This window comes from Condylura cristata, unplaced genomic scaffold, assembly GCF_000260355.1.
Source record: "Condylura cristata isolate star-nosed mole 26May11 unplaced genomic scaffold, ConCri1.0 scaffold00006, whole genome shotgun sequence".
Lineage (NCBI taxonomy): Eukaryota > Metazoa > Chordata > Mammalia > Eulipotyphla > Talpidae > Condylura > Condylura cristata.
In genome coordinates, this window is record NW_004567107.1 from 7,637,508 (window position 1) to 7,662,201 (window position 24,694).

The following is a 24,694-nucleotide window of genomic DNA, read 5'->3' on the forward strand; positions in this document are numbered from 1 at the left end:
AAAATGATGTAAAAATAAACTTTTTAATAAAAAAAAAAAAAAAGATGAGGTTGTGCTCTCCCTGATGGCGCAACTGGTTAAACCACATCACTGAGAAGCTGGCTATAGCTGCTTAGTGTGAGTTCGATCCCTGCCCTAGAAGTGACCCACATGGCACCGCAGACCTCTCCTGTCTCACCTGCTGCTCCCCTCAGCAGTGTACTTCATCAGTCTGCCTCTTCTGTTCCACGCTGTCTCTGGTGAATCCTCTCACCACCTCTGCACCTCTGGCCTGTACCCCAGTTCTGTATGCATAAATCTTTAAAAATAACTAAAAAAAAAACAAGATCTTGGAAATTAATTTCAGAAGTCTAATGTTGAGTCATGTTTAGATTTTCACTTTAATTAGGTGATTTTTTTGCCTGATTTCTGAACATGGGTCAAAGATTAACTTTAGGCCAGGTGACTCTAGTTGTCTACTACGACCTCAACAATTGTGTCTGAAGTTTTATACTCTTAGCTCAGTTTTTCTACCTTTTAAAAAAATGAGCTCAGCAAGGTTAATGTCTTTGTATTTCACAGGGCTCCATTAAACTTGCAAATGTATTTTCACTGACAGTGTCCTTTTGTTCCCAGTGGTGGGTTTTGGAGGAGGAATATGGCAAAAATAGTGCCTCTTCTGTTGAGTCAGTGGCCTGTTTACAGGCTTCATGTTGAGCTCGAGCTCACTTGGATACGGAGAACAGAAGCACCTTTCCACCCTCCGCAGCCATTTAACCAAACACTTTTCTTCTGTTTCCCTCCTAAAATTTGAAGAGCACCTCTTTTCCCTCAAGAGCTTTAAGTGTCCACTGTTTAGCTAATGAACAGTTTGTAGGACTTTTAAAAACTTAATAAGGAGAACCCATCTCTTCCAAACTCCCAGAGATGTGGGCACCCCACACTTTGTCACCAGGGGATGAGCTAGCCCAGGACTCCACTGGGCCCTTCTGATATTCTCTGCCTGACTTTTTTTTTTTTAAAGATTTATTTATTTGTGCATACAGAACTGGGTTATAGGCCAGAGGCTCAGGAGCGGCGTGAGGCTTCACCAGAGACAGAGTGGGGAACAGAACAGACAGATCGACGAAGTACACTGCTGAGGGGAGCAGCGGGCGGGCCAGGAGAGGTCTGCCACGCCATGTGGTCACCTCCGGGGCAGGTGGGAATCGAACTCATGCGGAAGCGGCTTTAGATTCTCAGTGCTGTGCTCCAACCCGCTGCGCCACCCTCTCTGCCTGACTTCTATAGGTTTTTGTGTCTGCACCTATCAGCCTTTTCTTTCCTTTATTTTGTGCTTTTTCTAACTCGACTAGTGCTATTTTAAAACAGGCTTTTCTCATATGGTGATATATTGAGTAGGATATGAAAATCTGTATCCCCTTTTGACACAGTAATTCTGCTTTTAAGGTTTTCATTTTCCAACAAACACTTCTAAGAAGGAAAACACACCTGGCCAGATCGCATTATTTATGTTCACTGAAGCCATTATTTATGTTTATCTTTCTCCTTCTGACTTAATTTCACTTAACATATTCCCCTCCAGTTCCATCATTTGTCCCAAGAGGAAGAGTTAATGTTTTTATAGCTGAATACTGTTCCATCATGTGTGTATACCTCATCTTAATCCACTCCTGTCATTGCACACCCAGCCATAACCTGACCGTTGTAAATAGTGCCACAGTGAACTTAGGGGTGTACGTACCCCTTCAAATTAGTGCTTTTGTATACTTTAGTTAGATCCCTAGGAGTGGAATTACTGGGTCATATAGTAGATCTATTTTTAATATTTTGAGGGACCTCTACAGAGTTCTGTATGGAATCTCTGTGCCACAGGGGCTGGAGTAGCCCACATTCCCACCAACCATGTACAGGGTTTCTTCCCCACACACTTGCCAGTACTGTTGTTCTGGATTTGTTGGTTTGTTTCATAGTTGTTTTTATGGGCTACCCTTGCTGGTGTGAGGTGGTGTCTCACTGTGGGTTTGATTTGTATTCCCCTGATGAGAAGTGATATTGAACATTTTTCAGGACAGTGGTTTTTCTTCTTCATATACTTTGGAGAGGAGGGGGAGATCACACAGTCACTGGTGAACTCAGGTTCCTCAGGTCTAGTTCAAAACGGGGCTTTAACCATATAACTGATTGTCTTCGGGAGTCCAAAGCCAAAATTGAAGGCCCACATTCCAACAAACCCAGAGTCACTACCTCTCCTCTGGAGACCCTCAGCTTGGTAGGCTAGTTGGAAAGAGCCTGCCCAGAGATGACCTGTTCTATATCACTGCTAAGGGCTTCACCAGCCAGTGCTGTTTCATGCCATGCTTTTCCAAAGGCTCACAACTCTCAGAGTCTAGAGATGCTGCCACCCAGGCTCGCCTGTGTGGTCTCACCTGTGAGTCCACCATGCCTTTGATCCCAGAAACAAAGATCTTCCAGAGCAGACTTCATGGGCTGTCTGACCTGCACAATCTATCCTCCTGGGGAATGTCTAAACAGATAGAAAAGCCTCGGAAGGAGCCTGTTCTTAGAAGTCCAGTAGGAAATTAAAATGCTGCCTAGGGAAAAGGCTACTGTGATTAAACTGGTGTCCTGTATGAATCTCTGTGTAGGCTGCATCAGTGCCCATGTTGGTAGATGTTTCTATGGAGAGTGTTGGCCAAAGAACACAAACTTTCAGACGTAACCTAAGTGCTGAGGCTCTGATGTGCCGCGTGGCAGCTGTGGTCAGTGCCGTGTTGCATGTTTGAGAGCTGCTGGCAGACCACATCTTGATGGTTCTTCATACACAGTCACCAAAGGTAACTAGTGAGCGATAGCTACATTAGTAGCTGATTTGTGGTAACTGTTTCATAATATATGCTTATGTCAAATCATCCCATTGACTACACTTAAAATGTATACAATTGCATTTGTCAATTAAAGCTAGAAAAGACAACAAACAAAAGCACCAGGCATTTCCTAGACACCTACCTGGCACCAGGCTTTGTAGTGAGACTAGCAGGTCCAGAGATGATGAAGATGAGGAGCACTTTCCTAGTGAAGTCACAGGCTTGATAGTAGAAGAATTGATAGAAGGTGGGCCGCTTCCTATGCCCACGTGTCCAACCCCAGCCCACTCACCCTAAGTATAAATGAAGGCCTGTTCCAGAGCATGAACACCCCCAGATCTAAAGCTTTTCATGGCTCCTCCTTTTTTTCCCACATGCCAATATGGCTCTTTGTCATTCCAGACTCAGCCTACCTCTCCTGAATCTTCGCTGGTCTCTTACCCACTTAAACTTCATACCTGCAACTTAATGAACAGAACCAGCAAGTTCTCTTCAGGAACAGAGAGTATTCATCCACTAGTCATTCTACCAGTTTTTTGGACATGTGCTCAGGGTGTGGGACCCTAGGAACATGGAGACATGTAAGAAACAATCTTTGTTCCTGGGAAGGAGAGACGAGCACAATGGGGGCGCAGGCGTGGGCTACTGGAGGCTGGAGATGTCACAAAACCCTGTGTGTTAGCTCAGCTGGAACCTAGAGTGTGTAGTTGGAAGGGACAAAAGAGAAGGCTGAAGACATAGACAGAGTTTGAGAAAGGCCTTCTGTTTTATAAACATGTTTGAACTTCATATTCTGGATAGTGACGAATCACTCAAGATAATAAAGCCAGAGAACCGTGGAAACACACTTCTGAGGACATGTGAACCTAGTCCCCTAAACCATATATAATCTTATAAACCAATCTTACATCAATACAAAGTAATGCTAACGAATGGGCTATTAGATACCAAAACAGATCTGTGCTGCCCGAGGCTCAGGCTGAAGTTGGCTCCTCTGTTGCCCTCAGGTCCCTGAAGCCTGGGCGGCACTTCCTCCCGTCCCAAGCCTACTGACTTTGGATGCGGGGTCAGAGGACAAGAGTGTGGCGCCCAGCATCGACTGTGGCCAGCGCCCAGTCTCTCGGCCCTTGTGTCTTTAAGGCGTTGTTTGGGCTTCTCTGGTCCGCGATGAGCCACACTCGACAGTGTCCACACCACGGCTTGTACGTTTCACGCAGGATGGGAAGAAGCATCGTGACCCTGTGGGCCTTGGCCTGAGTGTGTGCATATGATTTGTCAACAATCGAGTATTTTAGGAGAGTTTATGGGGCTTCATTAAAGATGCCGGGGCAGCAGCGCTGCAGGACATCAGAAGAGCCCTCAGCAATAAAGCGCAGCGCCGCGCTTCGGAATGCAGTAAATGTTTAAGAGACTTCCTTCCTTTCATTACTGAATTTTACTTGACTTTATACCAGTAAAGAGTTGTGTTTTATTGGTTGAAATTTCTTGATTCCGTTTTCCCCAGGTCTGTTTAAAAGCTACATTTTATCTTTGAGGATGTTTGGCTCCTGGTGGAGGAAGTGCTGCCAGCGAATTCAATTAACTGGCAGAGCTCACAGATACGGTACTCGGGCTTCTTTTTTCCTTCTTTTTCACAACTGCTACATAAACACAGCTGGGTTTAATATTTGTCGTAACAAAGATTTAACTTGAATCATTTTACCCCGGGTAATTAATGCTTGGAATCTCGGCTACTTTTTCTAGGTTTGTAATCCTCTGCATTTTTTTACTCTGGCTATCTAGATAATGAAGTGTGCTCCTCCAGGTCTTTGCCCTGCCTTAAAAGCGCTTAATATTTGGCCGTTCCCACTAGAGAGCAGATGCTTTTCTTTGCAAGAATTGAATTTCTGTCAGCTCTTTTATGCATCATGTGTTTGGAACTGTAAGTGGATCAAGTTGTTCATCACAGCGGGGACACTGTGAAACACATCTATTATACATGCTTCCCCCCCCCCTTTCCTGTTTTTTTCCTCCCCTGAGGAGGTGGAGATGCCCAGATCCCCTTGGGAGATAGATAGCTCACTCTAGGTGGATGTACCCAGGGGATCCACCCTGGGTCTGGGCTGGCGTCCCTAAGCCTGGAAATCTCTATCCGTTCAGCCCAGGATTGCTGCTGAGACAAATCCTGCTTTTATCTTTGTAAACACCAAGCACTTCATTAACTCCCAAATACACACCAAGTTTGGGTCACTAAATAAACCCACGAGGCTTAGCATAATGAGTGACATTTCAGTAATTGATGCCCTAGAAAATGGTAATTGTGAGTCCATTATTCTTTTTATGCTAAAACAATGGCTTGAGTAACTTTGGCTTTGGACTTGGGCTGGTGTGGAAGAATAGTCAGCATCTATTAGGCTCCTAGTGTGTGCCAAGCATTGTGCTAGAGGCTTTGAAAGTCTTGACATTTAATGTACATGACAGTACTGCAAAGGGTGTATGTATGTAACTTATTCCATAGAAAGAGGAAGAGGTTAAGTAACTGCCCAAAAGCATCCAGGTAATGCCAGTTTGTAGCTCAATCAGAATTTGCACCCAAGTTTTTCTGAACCTAGATCAGATAGCCTGCTTGCTAGACACATTTGTTGGTTGATCGCTTAATATATTGACTTATGACCCATCCCACAGCAAATCTGAGCCAGCTGACTTTTTGGAGTATTTTTGTATCCATCTAAATATGAACTCCTGGTGACAATTGGAATCATTATTTCATTTGGTTTTCCACCCGAGCTCAAAGCAGTACTATCTAATTTTCCCCAAGCAAGCTCTCCAAATTTCAACCCCTATATTCAGCTTGGAATGGATGGCTAAAACCTAAGTTGGTGAGTTTGTCAACACAGCTTTGAAATGCAGGAGTCTTAATGATGTTCCTGCTGAGATAGGCTCATCTTTGGGGCCTCAGATAGTGACGCTGAGGTCAAAAGTGCATTTTGGTGCATTTTTAATAGATAAGGTTCAATTTGCAAGAGTCATTATGGGACATTCATGTGTCTGACTAGAATACTGCTGATCAGTAGAATTAATTCTAGTTAAATGGAAGGGGTTGCTTTTGCTCATGAAGAAAGTCAAGAGTGATAAACATTTTTAGTTATGATTAACTTTACTTTTCCTCCAAATGCCTTTCATTAGAACCAGACATTCGCATCCTGGTTCATTAAAATTAGAGTAACCCCTTTATTTTTGATTTGTGGCCCATTTTGTTGTTTAAGGATATGTTTTTTTTTTCAATTGATGGAAGATACAATGTAAAAACATGTATAACTTTCCTTTTGCTGGTGCCTGTGTTTTTTTCAAAGGTAACTTACATTTTTATTTTGTGCGTTGTGTTTGCAAGAGAATGGTTCTTGGTTTATTCATGTTGACAACTGAAAGCCTTAGACCTAATTAAAAGAATTTCCACAAGCACCTTTACTGAACCATTTCATTACGCGGCACTGCACAGATTGCATTGTGAAGCATGGTGATAGTTTAAATCTGACCTTTAAACCGAAACTGCCAGAAGTATGGGGGAGAAAACCCTTCTTTGAAAATAACTCCCAGGATACATACATATATAGGCATACATGCATGCACATATTTGGTTAGAAATAATCTTTTTATTGAATGACCACCAAATAATATAAATACACATTTACTTTGAGCTCAGATCGCATAGCCTCCCTTAGCTTGGGCAGGATTTTCAGCTGCCTTAATTGTGTGTGTGTGTGTGTGTGTGTGTGTGTGTGTGTGTGTGTGTGTGTGTGTGTGTGTGTGTGTGTGTGTGTGTAGATGGGGGAGGTAGTGTGTTAAAGCTAAATTGTTTTATAGGGAAAACAAAGACAATTCCACTTCCTCTGGGGGGGTAAAAAAAAAAGTGTTTGTAGGAAGGTGAGGTTTATAAGGAGATAGAAAATGCAAAAGTCTTTGCCACTGTGGGTTTCAGTTTAAGATGCAGAGGTGCTGGGATTAAGCATCTGGGGAGAGGTTGGGGGGCTGATGTGTTTGAGATTCCTCCTGAGCTTTATCTGGCAGTTAGTGGAACAGGGTGTTTGTTTTTTTGTTTTGTTTTGTTTTTTTAATCTAAAATTGTTCTTTTTTTCCTCCAAAAATTTCATCCTTAGCACTTGATAGTTCTTGGGATGTTCAACAAAGCCATTATAGCAGATAGTGAAATAGTTGTTCACATAATGAAAATTGATCCTTTTGTCTAACAAAAGCTGCTGCTTAGAATTGCAATGCTTTCTTCTAACTTTCTGGCTTATATTCAGACCGTGAGATGTCAGAAGAGATGGGGGGTAGCAGAGACCTGGGCCCCTAGGGTCAGAACTGGCTCCAGCTTAAAGCTCCAAGTAACTAACAAGCCCCCACTCCCCCATGGAGAACCAGGATCTTTGAGGGGAAAATGCGATGCAGAAGAAGCAATTAAAGCCAACTGAGGTCAAGGTACAACCATGTTCTCAAGAAAGAAACAGAAAAGCAGGGAATGGGAGGAAGCAGTAATAGAGATAGATTAAGCGGGTAGAAATAAACCAGTATGGACAGATCTAATCTGCTGGTCTCAGAAACCCTGGCAGTGGTGAGCACTATCAAAAAATAGCACAGGCTTTGTTGTAAGCCAGACTTGGGTTTGATTTTGACCTTTGTCCCTCATGTTATATTTGCTGGGGGCTGTGTCGCCTTCCTCATCTGTAGAATGGGGGTGATCATATGAGACTGTTAGCCCAGTTCTGAAATTTAACACCCTGGGTAAATAAGCACCTGTCCCTGGCATTTGGGACCTAGTAGGGTGCTTAGCAGATACTAGTCCTGTTTTCCCAGAAGTTGTTACTGGAAAAGAGAATGGGCTGGAATTGCCTTTATATACGAAGACTTTTTGCTCTAAGTTGGAGCCAGCATTGACTGAGCCATGGGAAAACATGTCATCATATTTTCATTGCCAGTGTGAAGGTAACAGAGATAGCCAGTGTCTTTGTGGCCCTCTCCAGGCCCATGCATTCCCCAGAAGAGCTGACAACTAAGCCTCATGCTAGCTTATTAAGGAAAGGAACAATCAGTATGCCCTAGTCCTCAAAGACCATTTTTTAAGGTGTGTAATCCTGTTGCCCCCTTTCAGCTGCTGCTGGGCATCTGTCTTGTCCAAATAAATTCACAAATAATCTTCTAATTCCATCCCTGCTGCTGAGCAGTGATTGCATGTGGGCATGGGATGAGCAATGGGGCTCCCTGCACAGGCCAATGTGAGTCAGACCTGAGGAAGAACTGTATACCCACTGAAAGTGATGTGCCCATTCTAGGGGTGGCTTGGAACCTGACATTCACTCTCAAAGAGGAGCATTTCTTGGATTCTTGCAGAGGGTGCCAATTACACATCTCTGTGTGTCCCTAGAGGAAAAGGCCAGTCTGAGTGTGAAATGGGGACACCTTGGCCGGGCCCTGGATGAGTTGGACTAAGAACTGGACATCTGAAGGATGGGGCCCCAGGTTGTCCAGCGCATTAGTCACTGCCCAAACAGGACTGTTAATCTTAAACTAAGTAACATTTTCATACAGTTCCTCAATCAGATTAGCCACGTTTTAAGCTCTCCATGGCCACTACCACATTGGAGAGGATATGTAATAATTCAAGCCAAGACTGCTTAGGTATGGCAAGGGGAGGATAGTGGGCAAGCACACCCCAAACAAAGGGTTGGCCTCCTCCTTGGGTTGTAAGGGAGGCCAGTGTGATGAGAGCTAGGAGGATTTGGCTGGAGAGGAAGCAGGAGCTGGCACCGGAAAGAGCTAGAGCCAAATCTCTCAGGAACTTACAGGCCAGTCATGGACCTCAGTCTTCTCCTCAGAGGAGTGGGTTGAAAGATGTAAGTGCTAGCACTGATGGAATGAGGTGGGATAGGAGTATCATGTAGGCGGACAGGTGAATACTCGCTACCCTTCTCCACCTGGAAGATGCTCCCAAGGGCTGAAGAAATAAACCTGTTCTTGTGGATGCCGACATGAGTTGGAATGGGGGGAAGTTGTGTGATCTGCTGATTTTGTGTGAGGCTGAACTGCAGGGCGATGGTGTAGAGAGCCCCTTTTGAAATAGCCCTAAGCCCTCCTGTGGTTCGTCTTGCAGCTCTGTCCCCAGGACAAGCCTGCAAAGATCAGGCATCAACTAAAGGACAATCTCACGTGCCCTGAGAAAGAGGCGTCTGACAGAGGATGGTACAACAAGCCAGAAAAGTCTTTATTTGCTTATTTTTTAAATAGGTTTTGTTGGAGAAGGGGATAAGGTGTACCCCAGCCTCAGGGATAGGTTTGCAGCTTCAGAAACTGAGAAGAAAATATTGGAAAAGGAACTTGGTCAACCCTATCACAGACGATGAACACCGTGCTAAGGGATTTCAACTCTAAACAGTGCCGAGCCATTGAAAAATCAGACTTGAGTGATTCTACCTCTTGTTTCAGAAAGAATATTCAGTGCAAAGGATGAATCTGACCTGGAAGAAGACAGTAGAAGGGCCACCAGCTGAAAGACTGTTAGAGTCACTCAGGGAAAAAATGAAATGTGAACTGATGATGTGATGAGGTAGTGCACAACATCCATTGTCCACTCACAGCACAGGGACTGAAACGCAGAATGGCTTGGAAAGCAGGGACGGGTTTCCAGGCGTCAGCTTGGACTTCAGGAGACTGGCTCCACCCCCATTGCCCACGAGCAGGTGAAGCCAGAACCCGCAGTGGGGGGATAGCGCATGGGGTGCCGCGTTTGCTGTCGGACGTGTTGGCTTTGCGGGGTGCTCCAGGACTGTCTGCGCGCTGAATTCACTCGCCGTCTGGAAGCTTGTTTTCCTTGCAGTTCTGGTTGCGTCTGCATCTGGGTGGTCAACTTCTGCAGAAGGGGAACAAAAGAGTAGAATCTTCTCTCCCTCCCAGTCCTTCCCAACCAAAACCACTTCTTTCCGACATCTCAGAAGGATGTGGTCCTAGACTTTCCCCAGGCAGAGAGACTCAGCCGCTGGAAATGCTGTTCCTGACAGGAAAATACCTGCTCCTGGGTTCTCCCATGGTGTGCAGATACCTGCTCGATGGTCAGTATTTTCTGCATGATGATGCTGGACCACGCCCAGTGCTGGCTGCTGGGCCTTCTTGGAACTCATAGTCCAGCGGCAAGGGTGATGGGCACTAAGCTCACTGAGGAATCACCCACACGGTCCAGGAGCCCAGCCAGGGCACCATTAACTCATCTCACCAGTCAGGAAAAGCTTCGCAGCTGAGGGGTTCCCTCTCCCCTTAACCCAAGGCCATGATTAGCTTCATTTAAATTCATTATTTGGGGCCTCCCTGGTGGTGCAAGGGGTTAAAGCACAGTACTGTGAAGCTGGCTACAGCCACTGCAGCACAAGTTCAATCTCTAGTCACAGGGTGCAGCAGACCTCTCCTGACCTGCCAACTGCTCCCCTCAGAAGTGTGTTTCAGTGGATCTTCCTGTTCTGCTCCCCCCTCTGTCTCTGAGGAATCCTCTCACACCCCCCCCCCATCTCTGGCCTGTACCCCAGTGCTCATATGCATAAATAAATAAATAATATTTTTAAGTAAACTATATAAATACATTTTTATTATAGAAATGACATATACTTTTTCATAAAGGTACATCAGAACAGTCAGAAGTGTATGAGATAGGAAGTGAAAGCACCCTGTGTGAATGGATGTTAGATTATATATCAAATTCCCATGTGTCCCTCTATCTAGAGAATTGTCAAATGACTCATGCCCCACTCTTGCTCTGCAGCTTCATTTTCCTCCTATTCAGAGTATTTTGTGGGCATCTTTTCATGTCAGTTCACAAGGTACTGCCACGTTCTCTTTAGCGTCTGTACAGAATTGCATTGTGAGGATGACTTACTCAGTAGCCCGCTGGCAGACATGGGGATGACCTTTCAAAAGGTGGGTAGAGTTTTGCAAACAAGAGGGGTAAGGGGGCGGGACAGTTCTGTCTGCACGAGTGTGGACCGGGACGGGGTGCATGAGCACAGCCACTCGAGCAGCTACTTGGGCCAAGGAAGCCTCACCGCCCCCTGAGGGGTGGGGATGTTTCTCTGAAGGTGCTGATGGCCAGGGTGGGGCAGGGAGGACTTGGATGGAGGGAGCCAAGTGATGAGAGGTGTCCTTTCCGGGACCACGGGGACAGCTCTGGGGGACAGCATTGAGGGGAGCGCAAAGACAGCCAGCGTGGGAGACCATTCCCCCGACTTGGACCAGCGAGGGTGAGCAGAGCTGAACCATGCAGAATCTAGCGTCCAGGGAGACTGGTGGGATGATGCTGTCAGAACAAGATACAGGGAGGAGGTAGTGGGGAGGAGGGGACTTTAGGGAGAAGCTGATGGATTCACTCCTGTCCTCCCGCTCCCGGTCTCAATCCTCCCCCGTGATGCCTGATTTGAGGAAGCCTCATCATCGGCATTTCTTACCCCCCCACTCCCCCCCACCCCCGCCATTATGCCTGATGATCCTCTGTGTTGATGACCTGACAGGACCCCCAGGAGCACGCAGGGCAAGTTCATCTTCAGATGTGTGACTGTGGGCTATTGAGACTTTAGATTTTCTCCCCTCACCTTTATTTAAAAGACAAAATGCTACCACTGGTTATCAGTTGCGCTTATACTTGAAGTTTCAAAGTTTGAAGTGCTGATGAAAGCTTCTCCTGTTACAGGGCAAGGAGAGGGCTTCAGAAGCCTGGGCCTAAGTGGGCACAGGGGCACCAAGAGCCCAGGACCGCTTGGCTGATGTCAGACCAGCTGGGGCGGGCAGGCTCACACTCACTTGTATTTGCTCAGTTACAATCAGCAACTACTTCTTTGTGTAAAATGGTAATGAGGCCATTAGGAGAGGCTCACCTGAAGTGCAGCTTGTGAATCCAAGGTAATTAAACACCTCTGGAATGAAAGGGAAAGGCCAGGGAAGGTTAAGTGAGGAATAATCTTCTGTACAGGTGGCCCAAGGCCTTTGAGGAAGCAGAAGAAGCAACACCCTTTCAAAGGCTGGCAATGCCTCTGGCCTTGGGAGAGGCAGGAGCTTTATCATGTAGTGGCTGGGGAGAGGGAAGGGGCAATTTTTTTTTTTTAGATTATTTATGCATACAGAACTGGGGTACAGGCCAGAGGTGCAGGGGTGATGAGAAGATTCACGACAGAGTGGGAAGCAGAACAGCAGGTCAATAGTACGCTGCAGAAGGGAGCAGCGGGCGGGCCAGGAGAGGTCTGCAGCACCATGTGGGTCACCTCCAGGGCCGGGGATTGAACTCACACTGAAGCGACTGCAGCTTGCTTGCAGTGTGGAGCTTTAGCCCGCTGCGCCACCAGGGAGGCCCCGTGGGCAATATTTCTAAAATCTTAGTGACACATGTTTCTTTCTCAGCTTGCTCTTTCAAGTTGGGAGTCCCTGGCAAAGCCTGCCAGGTGCTGAGCGGCCTTCATTGCCTGTCCCAGGCTCTTCCCATGGTAGCACTGGGGCTCATGTGCCCAGGATAGGGGAGTTGACCTAAGCTGGTCACTTACACCCGGGGGTGAGATGGACTTCAAACTGCTGCACAAGGAAAATTGTCTTTCTTGATCCACCTTCCACAGGGCTGGAACAGCCACCCCCTAGCTGCCAGTTCTCATGTCTGACTTCTCAGAGGAGGATGTGGCCTTCATTCTGTTAGCTGAGCATGCAGCCTACTGCTTTAGCAGCACCACAGAACTTTTCTCCCTATACAATAGTGCATAGCTTAACTACAGAGGTTCACTCAGGAAACTGCGACCTTAAAGGATTTCTTAGTTGTGTGAACATCATAGAATGTATGTTCCAGCAGCATTTCTCCATTTCACCAACCTGAAATCCAAGGGAACATCCTAGAAGAGATGCTGCATCATCTGTCACTTCTTACTGTGTCTTTGGTAACAAGCAGTGTGTGCTACGTCACTATGCTGTAGAAATGTGGGTACCAGATTATACAGGTGGTCCATCATTGGATTTTATTATTTAGCACACAACTTTACTTGTAAATGCTTACTGATGACTTCCTTTTGTGCCAAGCACTGTACTCTGTGAATTTTTGTGTCCATTCACTTATCTTTGTTGTATAGGATCTGTCAGCAAAGGACTTCAGTCATATAGTCTGTTACCCAGAATCTCTGCTCTCTCCATGTAAGCTTGTACATAAACATTCATGGTGGCATCTTCATGATAGCCAAATGGTAATAACAAACCAGATGTCCATCAACTGGTGAATAGTTAAATAAAAAGGAGTGTATCCGTGGTGGAATATTATTTAGTCGTGGAAAGAAACAAGGTTTTGATCAGTATTAAGGCATGGATGAGCCATGCTCATAATCAACACTGCTAAGTAGAAGAAGTCATTCACAAAAGACCACACATTGCATGGTTCCATTTGTAGGTCCAAAATAAGCAGAATCTGAGGGGGAAAGTAGACGAATGGTTTCCTGGGGTAAGGTAGGAAGGGAGGATTATTAGAGGGAGATGACAAGTGACTGCCAGTAAGATCGAGTTTTGGAAAGTGAGGTTACGAAATGTTCTAGAATTAGACAATAGTGATAGTTGTACAACCCTGTCACTATATCAAAATCCCCTGAACTGTGTACATTTGAAATGAATGTTCTGATATTTAAAATATGTCTTAGGGCTTTAAAAAAAAATGCCTTATCAAAAACTTGTATAAGAGATAATATCCAGGGGCATTTCTAAAATGTAGGCTGTTCCAGAGCAATGATTACTATTTTTTGAGTTCGTAGGCACTTTTAGTAATCTGAGGGAAACTCTGAAGCCTTTGCCCAGAAAAATGATCATCACTCAAATAAAAAATTTATAGATGACTCATGGACCATCTGAATCAAATTTTCTATCTTATCCTTAAATTTTATCCTTAAATAATTTCGGGCCAATTAGACAGTCCTATATCCAGTCCCTTCCTGTAAAGTGTTATGTCACCTGCATGTTTAAAAATAGCCATTAACCTTTTGCGTGTCTCAAGATGAACACATAGTTGTTCCTACCCCTGCCCCTCTCTCTAGCCTCTTTTGAAGCCCATTTTCACCTTCTTCCCACAGAAGTTGCAGTTCTTTCTTCTATTCTCTAAACACCACCTCACCACTGGGTCTTTGCAAAGGCTGTTCCCCATGGTACACAAGCCCTTCCCTGCATTGCCAAGTTAACTACTTGAGTTCATCCTTCAGAGTTCAGTCTGCATCTGTTCCTCTCCAGGAAGCCTTCCTTGACCTCGTTGGTGAACTCTTGTTTTAGGCTATTTCACTGAAGTAGTGAATTGGTATGTGAATTGGTATTTTCCTTAATAGAATGTAAGCTTAATGAAGGCAGGACTTAGTTTGATTTTGTTCAGCACAGTACCCTCAACATCTACCACCATCCCAGACACACAGGAGTGAGTAAAGAGTAAGTGAGTAAGTAAGGAGCGAGTGAGTGACTCAGGAGCATGCATTGCCCCTTTCCAGGGGCACCTTTCTCGGGGGATACAGTGTATGTGCCCAGAGGTCATGGAACGCAGCCCCCTGAGACGAAGGGTGCCCTATTAGAAATAGGCCAGGCAGCGTACTGCTGCAGCAGCGGCCCTGGTGTCAGTTGAAGACTCATGAGAAAATTTTAGACTTTTCCTATGTGGCTTTCGGGAATATCTTTCCATTTGTGCAACTTTTTTTGTTACACATAAACACAAGAATCTTGCAACTCTCGTGTTTCCTGTTTTGCTTTGATCATTCAGAGACTCTTAAGCCAAACTTGCATTTCGTTTTTAGCTACTCTGAGACTTTAAGACTTACTTATTCCTATCCTTTTCCCATTGCCATGGTTGTCTGTTTTGTTTGACCCTATGAATATGTGTCTGTAAGCTGCTACTATTCCTTAGAAATTTGAGTGAGGAGTTCTGAATAATGCTTATACAATGTATTTATACTTGACATAATTCTATTTATCAACATAATCTATTGTCAAATAAGCCATTTCTAAAATTTGTAAGAAATTTGAAGAGGGAATAAAATGGGACTTCAACATCTTTGTGCAGTTTGGGTTTAAACTGCAAAACCTCATATTCTAGACTGGCCACTTTTCACCTCTGTCCTGAGGCATGTAAGCAGACCTCTCTGAGACTGGTCACCTGTGTAAAGTGGGCACGCTAGTTCCTTCCTTGCTGGATCATTTAAATAATTAAATTAGATTATTATTATTATTATTTGTGTGTGTGTGTGTGTGTGTGTGTGTGAGAAAGCAGTTACCTGGCACTTGAAATAGCTTAGAAAATAGTTCATTTCTGTTTTACTGAGTCTGCCCTGATAAGAGCAATATTCGCCAAAACTTCAGAAACCTGCGCTAATGTGAATGAACTTCATCCTCCCAGCAGCTGAGGTGCCAAATTGACGCCCCTCCAGGGGTGCTCTGCCGCTGCGTGTGCCCTGGTCTTAGCCAGCCAGCCTCCTCCGCCCTGCCTCAGCCAGTGTCTCCTCTCTGTCCCCAGATCTCATCCCTGAAGAACCGGCTGAAGAAGGTCTCCACCACGACCGGAGATGGGGTGGCCCGAGCGTTCCTCAAGGCCCAGGCAGCTTTCTTCGGCAGCTACCGAAATGCTCTGAAGATTGAGCCGGTGAGTCACCTCCTGGCCTGGCAGCACTTTGCTGGTTCCAGGCCCAAAAAGTAAATCACAGGTCACGGGAGACATCTCCCATGACTCACCAGGGCGTGGCAGTCACCTGAGGAGGGTGTGCGTCTGTGAGCTGGGGCTGTCCTGGGTGAGGTGCTTTGGGGAGCCTTCAGGCCCTTCTCCTCCCCAGACAGCAGCACCCACAGCAACCGGGTGTCAGGGTAGCACCTGCCCTTCCCCACACCTGTGAGGCAGCAATGAGCGTGATGGGCATCTCCACAGGCTCAGAGAAGAGATGTGACTGGCTCTCAGTGAGAAGCCAGGGCATCCAAGCCACGCTCACCTGCTCTGCCTCTTTGCCCTCTTCCTGTAAAGGGAGCTCTTCCCCACCCTAGCTTGAGAAGGTAAAACGCCCTGGAATTCGCTCCTCAGAGGCGTCAACATGGTCTTGGTGTAAATGATTGCAAAGTACACTGAGGCCTGGGAAGTAATGTTCTCGCCTCTGTGGCCCTCCAGCCCTCCTGAACCTCCTTTGCTGCTGCCCCCCATCTGCACCTACGAGGTGATTAATTATTATGAGAATATGAAGACATGAGGCCTTCCCCCAAACGAAGAAAATACCAACTTTCCCTACTTCCTTGAAAAACTGCCCTCTGGTACTCAGCCTGCCTTGACCAAGTACAACAAAGGGTTTGAACAAGAACCTGCTTCTGCTTAGGAGAAGGTTGGCAGGAACCCTTCATCCTGAGCAGGTGGTGAGAGCAGCCCAGTCAGAGTACAGGACTCGCTTTGGCTTTCGTTTTGGCCCATAGAGCTTTATTAGATCTCATGACAAAGATGCAATGATGTCAGCCAATGTACTCCATGTGCAAACTCTGATGGTGGGTCTTGGTCACGCTTCCTCAGAACCACAGTTAGACATCGGTGTGGTTTTTACTGCAATGGCTTCTCCATGTGTCTGAGTGAAACACAGAGTTAAGCAAACCTGGAGAAATGGGGGTTGGGGCAGCACTTATGCCAGCCTCCTCCTTGTTCCTAGCCTGCCATCCAGCACTTTGCCCTTCCTGCCTCTACTCAGGAAATGTCATGGTCACCTCACAGAAGAGGTTTGTGTTCTTTGGCTTCCTAAGAAATACTTCATGACGTCCTCTAAAGCACTTTGCCTAAAACAAGATCCCATATCCTGCCTCCAACGGAGGCAGCACTGATTCTTTGCCATGACCTTGAACCAAGCCCAACTTGGTCCAATGCTCTTCAAGAGTTGGCAAAATTCAAGAAAAATTCTGTGGTCTTCCCATCTCTACAATGGGACTGGGCCGACTGGCTGTGTCCTTTCCTTGGGTTTCTGGGAACTGACAGACTGGAAGATGTCACCTTACCGTGATCTCAACTTGTCTAGAGTCTAGAGCTGTTGAATCGTGGATATGTGATGTGGGTATGTGATCTTGCTGGCTATGTAATCTGGGTTCCTGCCCAGAGGATTTGTTGGCTCTACTTGCACTTGGCTCTGCAAGGCGCTGGGTTTAAGCATGGAAGCCCCAGAATTTAAATCCTCTTTCTTTATGTCTACTATACTGTATGACCTTGAACATGCCATGTAAGCTTTTTAAACCTCTGTCTCTTCACCTGTAGAATTAGGATAAGAATAGCTATTATCCTACTTCTCCAGGTGGTTGTAAGAACCAAATGAGCCTTAAATCATTCCATTGGGAAAGGTGAAACCTGACCTGGGTTTGGTGAGTGGGAAAAGACAGAAGCATCCCTTCCCGTAGTGAGTGTGGGCTTAACTGAGTGAGCCAAGGCTTCGAGGCAGGACCCCTCACGGCCACTTTGGCTGGAGTAGTGGGTTCAGTAGGGAGGTGTGTCGGGGAGGTCGGAACCAACTTGGACAGAGCAATGGATGCTGGGAGTGTGATGCAGAGCTGTGAGGTGACTCACATGTTCAAGCAGTAATCCAGCCATGAATTCAGGAAAGCTGGAAGGCCAGGGACCTTTAGAGGGACTCAGAAGAGAGCCCTCCACTGGGTACACCCAGAAAAGCTGCCATGAGGAAGAAATGACAGGGCTGGGTAACAGCTAAAATACAGAAGATGAGGGACAAAGTCAAAACACCTCCATGGTTTGGCCCTGGGAGACGGTGATGCCATAACAGAGACAGTGGCTGTGGTTATCAGGGAAAGAAATTGGAAAAGACCAAAGTGTCCATAACCGACATCGGGTGAAATAAGCTAAAGTACATCCATATCATAGGATATTATACGGTGGCTAAGAGCAGCTTTCTGAGCGTAGAATGACAGGTTTGATTGTAAACACGGTACATTTCACTGACTCTAAGCTGCACTCAGGGGCAAGACGTGCCGCCATGTTCCATGCAGTAGCAGAGCGTCGTGCCACCATGGTCCCAATGTGCCATCAGCCACCAGCCCACCCAGGCTGCAGAGGCGTTACGGCGTGGAGGAGCCTGTGTCTAGAAGGATGGGCCAGATATGTGGCACTTTCAGCCCTGTTCATCTGCCCGGTGACTTCTGTCAGGTCTTAGGAGAAGCCAGAGGACCTGAACTCTCCAGCACCGTCATCAGTATGTTCCCTGGATGGGTTTTACACCATAGATTTATTTCTAGCTAATTCTCATCTGCCTCAGTGGGATATCGCCTCCTTCACAGGGTTGTTTTGGGGTGAAACAATGACTGCAAAGCACATGCGAGCCCGAGACAGTGTGAAGGGTGTAGGCCAGGTGTCGTGTGCCTGGGCAGCGGCAGCAAAGGAAGCCCATGTGGTGGTGTGCAGGACAGGGGTAAGGGGACCAGGTGGCATTCCTGGCCACTCGCCCTCCAGTTATCAGTCTGGTTGTAAAAATAACACCTGTCTGGGTTTTGTAAAAATGTTTAAAGTGACAGCACTAGAAATGAGAAAGCATCCTAAGCCTGGCATCTGGAATGCTTGTAGTATGATAGTGGCCATCCAGTCAGGTTCTATGTTTTGGGTTGGTTCTTGTTCATCTACTTTTGTTTTTGCTTTTCTCCTCTCAGACATTTGCAGTATCCCTGCAATGTAATCGAGTTATTTGTTTTTGCGTTTTAGTGTTCTGTAACCATGTTTTCTCATCATAGGAAAACTCTCCTTAAAGGTTATTTAAAAAAAAAAAAAGATTTATTTATTTGTACTTACAGAACTAGGGTACAGGCCAGAGGTGCAGGGGCAGTGAGAGGATTCACCAGAGACAGAGTGGGGAGCAGACAGGCCGACTGATGAAGCACACTGCTGAGGGGAGCAGCGGGCGGGTCAGGAGAGGTCTGCCACGCCATGTGGGTCAGCTCTGGGGCGGGCGGGGATTGAACTCATGCGGAAGTGGTTTTAGCTTCTTAGTGCTGTGCTTTAATCCTCTGCACCACCAGGGGAGGCCCGAAAGGTCATTTTTAAGGACTACCTATATCTCACCAGGTGACCCCAGTGGCTCTCAGCTCCAGCAGGGGTGTCAAACCACCATTGGGGCTTTTAAAAAGGCAAATGTCTGGACCCACTTGCAGAGATTTCTCTCAGCTCCTGCAACCTGCAGCCAGGGCCGGCCCCACCTCATGGGCCTACCTGGGTCCTTGTTTCTTCATGTAACTCCTCATGGGTCATCTGAATTAGCTCTTTCGGCTGATTCCCTGATGTGGAGCTGCTGAGCCAGCAGCTCTGATGAGATTTAAGGGCCTTGATCCACAAGGTGAGGGAGCAAGCTGCTGGCCAGAAATAGGTGGAAGCTCAGAGGACGGAACTGTCCAGATGGAGGGCGAAGAGAACTTCAGAGCCAGGGCTCAAGCATTGTGTGGGTGCTGAAGGCACCCCAGCATCAAGGGACCCAGGTCCCTGAAAAGTCAATGTTGTTTTTTGTTAAACACAGCATGACATAGTTGACAGTTTTGTGCTCCTTTCTCCTCTGGGGAAGCTGAGGGGGGTTTGGGGGAGCTGTGGGGAATGGTTCCTGCTAAGCCCCTGGGTGCCCCACCTGGCTCTGTGAAGAGGGGCAAGCTCCAGCCTGAGAGGCAGAGATGGGCCACTCCTCCTCACAGCAGGGCCTAAGGACTGCTCCCCAGCCCAGGGCTCACTGGAGAATTTGAATTCCTTGGCCTTTATTTTCTTTGCTGCTGGAAAAAAGAAAACTCAAAATGCTGCTGACTAAGGAGCCTTTCCCTGGCCTGGAAGGAAAAAGGAAGGTGGCCCCCTTGCTCTGGCCATGGGCCAGGATCAGGGCTGCTCCTCCCATCCTTGCCTTCTTCTGGCCAGGTCCAGAATAGGGAGGGCCTGAGATGACGTCCCAGGGGTGTTCCTCCTCAGGGCCCAGTGAGTGCCCTCCCAGAAGCCAGGACATGAGCTGACATAGGGCGGTGGTGTCCAGCTACAGCCACATCTCCCAGGCCAGAGCTGGGTTTGTCCCCAGTGGCTTCTCGTCTGTGACTGTCCCTTCCACAGAGTGGGCATGGAGGCCCAGTCACTTCCCAGGAAGTAGTAGAGCCTGGAGCTGACAGGGCCCAGCCTCATGCCCATCCCAGACTGCTTGTGCCACACCCTCTCAGCTGCCTTTGTTCTGGACCCCACATGCCCCACATTCACAACTCTGCTTTGCCAGCTCTGGGCAGTGCTGGTGGCGACGTGTAGGTGGCTATCAGGATATTTTAGAATGGTGGCTGGAAAGATAGATGAAGAAACAAGGGACCAGGGGCGTGTGGGGGCTGGGCTGGCCCTCGACCTCTGTTCGGTGCGCATTCACCACCTCCTGCCCTGCCTCTAGGCTGCCTGGTGGAGGGGAGCATGTCTGCAAGCCACAAGGGCATGTGACCCACTTTTCAGTCACCCAGAGAAGATCAGGTGCAAAGCCCAAGATATTTAACAATGTGAGCCAAGCCAACTTGTTCTTCTCCACTTAAATGACAGAACCCCAAGCAGCCGGGCAGCCTCACTTGGAAAAACCCCCTTTATCCATGTCAAGCAGCAGCTCGGGCTCCAGCTCATTTATTTAGGCCTTTCTTGCTCTCTCACACGCCTCCTAGCAGTTGCCAGGCAACTCTGGGAGTAGCAGTGAGTGTTAGGGATTAACTAGTTAGGGCTGGGGTCCTTTTTGGCAAGAAGGGGATAAAAGACGAATGATTTTAATTGCCAGGCCAAGGCTCCTTTCTCTGCTTGGTGGAAGATTGCAACTTTTGAAGGATGTGTCTAGCCGTGTGGTTCTTAAATTTACCTCACATGTCCCCCTTTCTCTCTTCTCAGAACAAACGGATTTTCAAAAGAATCTCACTTTTAACTCCCTCCTTTGTTTAAAATTATATCATGAAATCTGAATAAGACTAACCCACCACCCTCTCTTTGAAAAGACATTTCATTGCACAATGGCCTCGGTGTTAAAGAACTTTCAGGCATTGGCTGGTGTGGTCGTGTTTCGTCCTTTTTCTGCTGGCCTTTCTCATTTCATAGCTTACGCTGCAGAGTCCTGTTAAGACGGTGGCTGTGGAGGAGCTGGTTTCTAGCCGGCCCACCGCAGGTCCTCGCAGATGTGGATGTGGGTGCCAGTGGGTGCTTAAGATTGTACCGGTCTTCTGCCCGTGTCTGTGGAAAGCCCGTGTGGAGGGGGCTCTGGGAGAGTGGTTCAGCTTATGTGGCTCTCTCCGGGCCACATGCTGGCAGGTTCCCAGGCTGAAGGGAACACAGCCCTTGCCCACAGGGAGTGAATCCCAGGGAGGGGCTGTGGCACGGAGCCCTCCCCAGGAGGCCTGGCTTCCGGATCAGCCCAGGGTCCAAAGGCATTGTAGCCCCTGATTTTGCACTTGATTCTGCTGAGTCATATTTATCCATCTAAAACCCCCTGAAGACAGAGAAGTTAAGATAAAAGCAGATTGATAGCCTGGCTTTCAAGCATGAACGGACGGGGCTGGTTCGGAGCAGGTCAGAGAGAGCACCGTGCGTGCGGTGCGTGTCTGTCTCCTGGTTGAGTAGCACCATTGATCTCGTGCTTTAACAAACAACTGTATTTATGTGTGTTGTTAGTGTAGTGGAAAATGGAAAAAAAATGTCAAGAATGAAAACATGACTATAGCCCCATGGAACTAACACAACTACCCTCAGCTACCTCTTGTGCAATTTTGCTTAATTATTTTTCATCGTGCAGTGTTTACATAGCTGCGATCAGAGCTAGGTTCAAAGTGTTTTTCTCCTCCATTGAACGTTGCATCCTGGGCATCTCTCCGTAGCTGCACAATATTCCAGTAAGGGCAGCTGCCGCAGTCGCAAAACCACTCTCCTGTGAATATTCCGTTGCTCCTGATCTTTGACATCAGCGTTAATACTTCACCTAACATATCCGTGAATGCGGCTTTGAGACGCAGTGCTGTGAAGGCTTAGGAGTGAAATACAAGTCCTGGTGCCCGAATCTGGCTGTGGGTGGCAGCTTCTCCTGTGGTCAGGCAGTCCTCTCAGCCCAACGGTGTCTCAAAATAGAAGGACTCCACCCTTCCTGTGGTACACTCCCCGCTCTCCACACTGGCAAGCCAGGGACACCCAGGACACCCAGGAAGAGGTATTGCTAAATTGAGTGTACCTCCACCTAGCGCAAATAAAGGTACAGAGAACCTTAGAATGGTACCGGAAGTGAGGAGACCGTAAAAAGGGGGGACATTTACTGAAGCATTTACTGGAAGGGCTGGTGTGTGCTGCCTCTGCTGGCTCTGGGGTCCCCACCCAGCATGGGCATGATGGAGGTGGGATTCTAAGCCATACCTGTCCTCACGGCCCATGTCTTTTTTTCTTTCAGTTGTGATGAAATGTAAGAAAATCTAGTCACTTCAGTCATTGTTAAGTATACAATTCAGTCGCCTTCTTTATATCCACCATGTTGTACAAACATCCCTATGTCTTTTCAAAGTTTCTCATCACCTTAAACTCTGCAGCCATTAAGCAATTACCTCTCCATTTCCCCAACCCCCTGCCCTTGGAAGCCTCTAGTCTACTTGATCTCTTTGAGTTTGCATATTCTAGAAATATCATATGAGGTTAAATTGTACCCTACTTGTCCTTTTTGTGTCTGGCTTATTTCACTTAGCATAACATTATCAAGGTCCCAGGCATTGTGTCCAAACTTCATCCCTATTTGAGACAGAGTAGTATTCCACACTGCATTTTGCTTATCTGTGCATCTCTTCCTGAACACGTGGGTTATTTCCACCCTTTGTCTACTGTGCATAACACTGTTAGGAACTTGCCTTGTATAATATCTGTTTGAGCCTCTGTTTTCAATTCTTTCAGGTATGTACCTGGGAATGGCATGGCTGGGTCACATGTAATTGTACATGTAACTTCTTGAGAAACCATCAAATTGTTTGCCATATACAACCCATGCTTTTTGTTTTAAACACATATTTGTAGATATGCTTTTTTTTTTAAAGATTTATTTATTTATTCATTCGTACAGAACTGGGGTACAGGCCAGAGATGAGGAGGGTGAGAGGATTCACCAGAGACAGAGTGGGGTGCAGAACAGGCAGATTGACGAAGTACACTGCTGAGGGGAGCAGCGGGCGGGTCAGGAGAGGTCTGCTGCGCCATGTGGATCTCCTCCAGGGCAGGCGGGGGTCATGCGGAAGTGACTTAAGATTCTTTGTGCTGTGCTTTAACCGCTGTGCCACCAGGGAGGGCCCAACCCATGCTTTTTTAAGTGGACAGTTGCTGTTTGTGAAGCAGGGATATGTACCCATGAATATTCTATAGGAGAAGCTTATGAAAGATTTTCTTATTTTCCAGTTTATTTTAGGCAAGCAGATAAGGAATTATAGCCAAGACCTACAGATGCATTGACAGCAAGAGTGTACAATGGACTAGGGGCTGGTAACTTACTGGTTACCATTTTTTCTCCCAAGTCAAGTATCCCCATCCTGAGAATGTCTGGGATGGAGGGGGGTGCTTCCTCCACCAGAAGGCCCAGGACCCCAGGGGCCACCACTGCACTTCTGTGGCTCCAAGTGACTTAAGGAGGCAACTGAGCTTGATGGAAAAGGTACTGTCCTTGGAGTCTTCATCCTGAACCTGTCACCTACTGGAAGTCACCTAGCCACTCTGAGCTTCCATTTTCTTTCCAATTATCTGAAAAATGGAAATAACACGTGCCTTATAGGATGGTTGAAAAAAAGGGCAATGGTGTATGTAAAATGCCAGTGCACTGTTTAGCTTGTAGGAGATATTAACTAGCTGGTAATAACTATTACTGGTTGGCAGGAAGGCAAAGGAGGAAGAGTTGGAGAATGAGATACATTCTAGAACAGTGCTGGCCACATTGACTTAGTAAGTGTCAGATTGGCTGAAACTGCAAAATATGAGACTCTGGACCTTTATTCTTTGGAAATAACTGTGAAACTCTGGGCTTCGTCTCAAATGATACATGAAGGTCTTGTAAGAAATCACCTATTTGATTATTATTTCCTTCAGTACTTATTTGACACCTGTTTCAGATTGTTGCTCCCCAGTACTGACAGGCAAAAAGGGGTGTACCAGTCATTAAAGTTAGGTTCCAAGGGTTTGCAAAGATCTGCATTGGGGCTATGTTAAAACACATAAAAGAAAATACAGCTGAGAGTCTTTCCCCACTATTACATCAAAACATTTTGATTGATGTAATTGAAAATTAGCACCAAAATTAGCACCAAATCTCCACTTCCATTCCCTTGGACCCTGACATTGCTCATGAACACAGTGTGGGGGTCTTGGCACTTTGAAGCCCCACCACGGCTGCTTGCAGATTTGAGAACTATTGTTCTAGAATTAAACAGCCACAGTCAAAGTAGCTCCTTAGGTAAGAGAAGGTGAGAACCGGCAGGAAATCATTTAAACACGATGATAAAGTTTAAGTTGAGAATGATGAAAATCATCATTTTGATGATTTCAAAGAGCATCACTAAATATGATCAAAATGAAATTCCCATATGTTCTAAAATGCTAGAAAAATAAAACACAGCTCACCCACCTTAGACCATCTAGGAGGAATCTCAGCCTTCGCTTGATCCTACTTCATAACCCTGGCACCTTTCTTACTCTGTTCCAAGAGAAGAGAACGGTTCTTGTTCTGCAACACCTGCAGTCCCTGACAGCTTGATATTTTGCAAGTGCTCATCCAGTGTTCATGGAATGACTGGACCAACAAATGAGTGAACGAGACCTGTCTTCCTGCACCTGAATCAGAAAG

At 46.6% G+C, this 24,694-nt stretch overlaps 1 protein-coding gene across 1 annotated transcript in view; it reads left to right on the forward strand.

The window, feature by feature from the left end:
- DENND1A (DENN/MADD domain containing 1A) overlaps positions 1 to 24,694 on the forward strand; it is a 414,277-nt gene that overhangs the window by 265,139 nt on the left and 124,444 nt on the right. Inside the window, exon 13 of the mRNA XM_012721213.1 lies at positions 15,364 to 15,489. Within this exon, the coding sequence (XP_012576667.1) occupies positions 15,364 to 15,489 (126 nt within the window). The remainder of the gene's footprint in view (positions 1 to 15,363; positions 15,490 to 24,694) is intronic.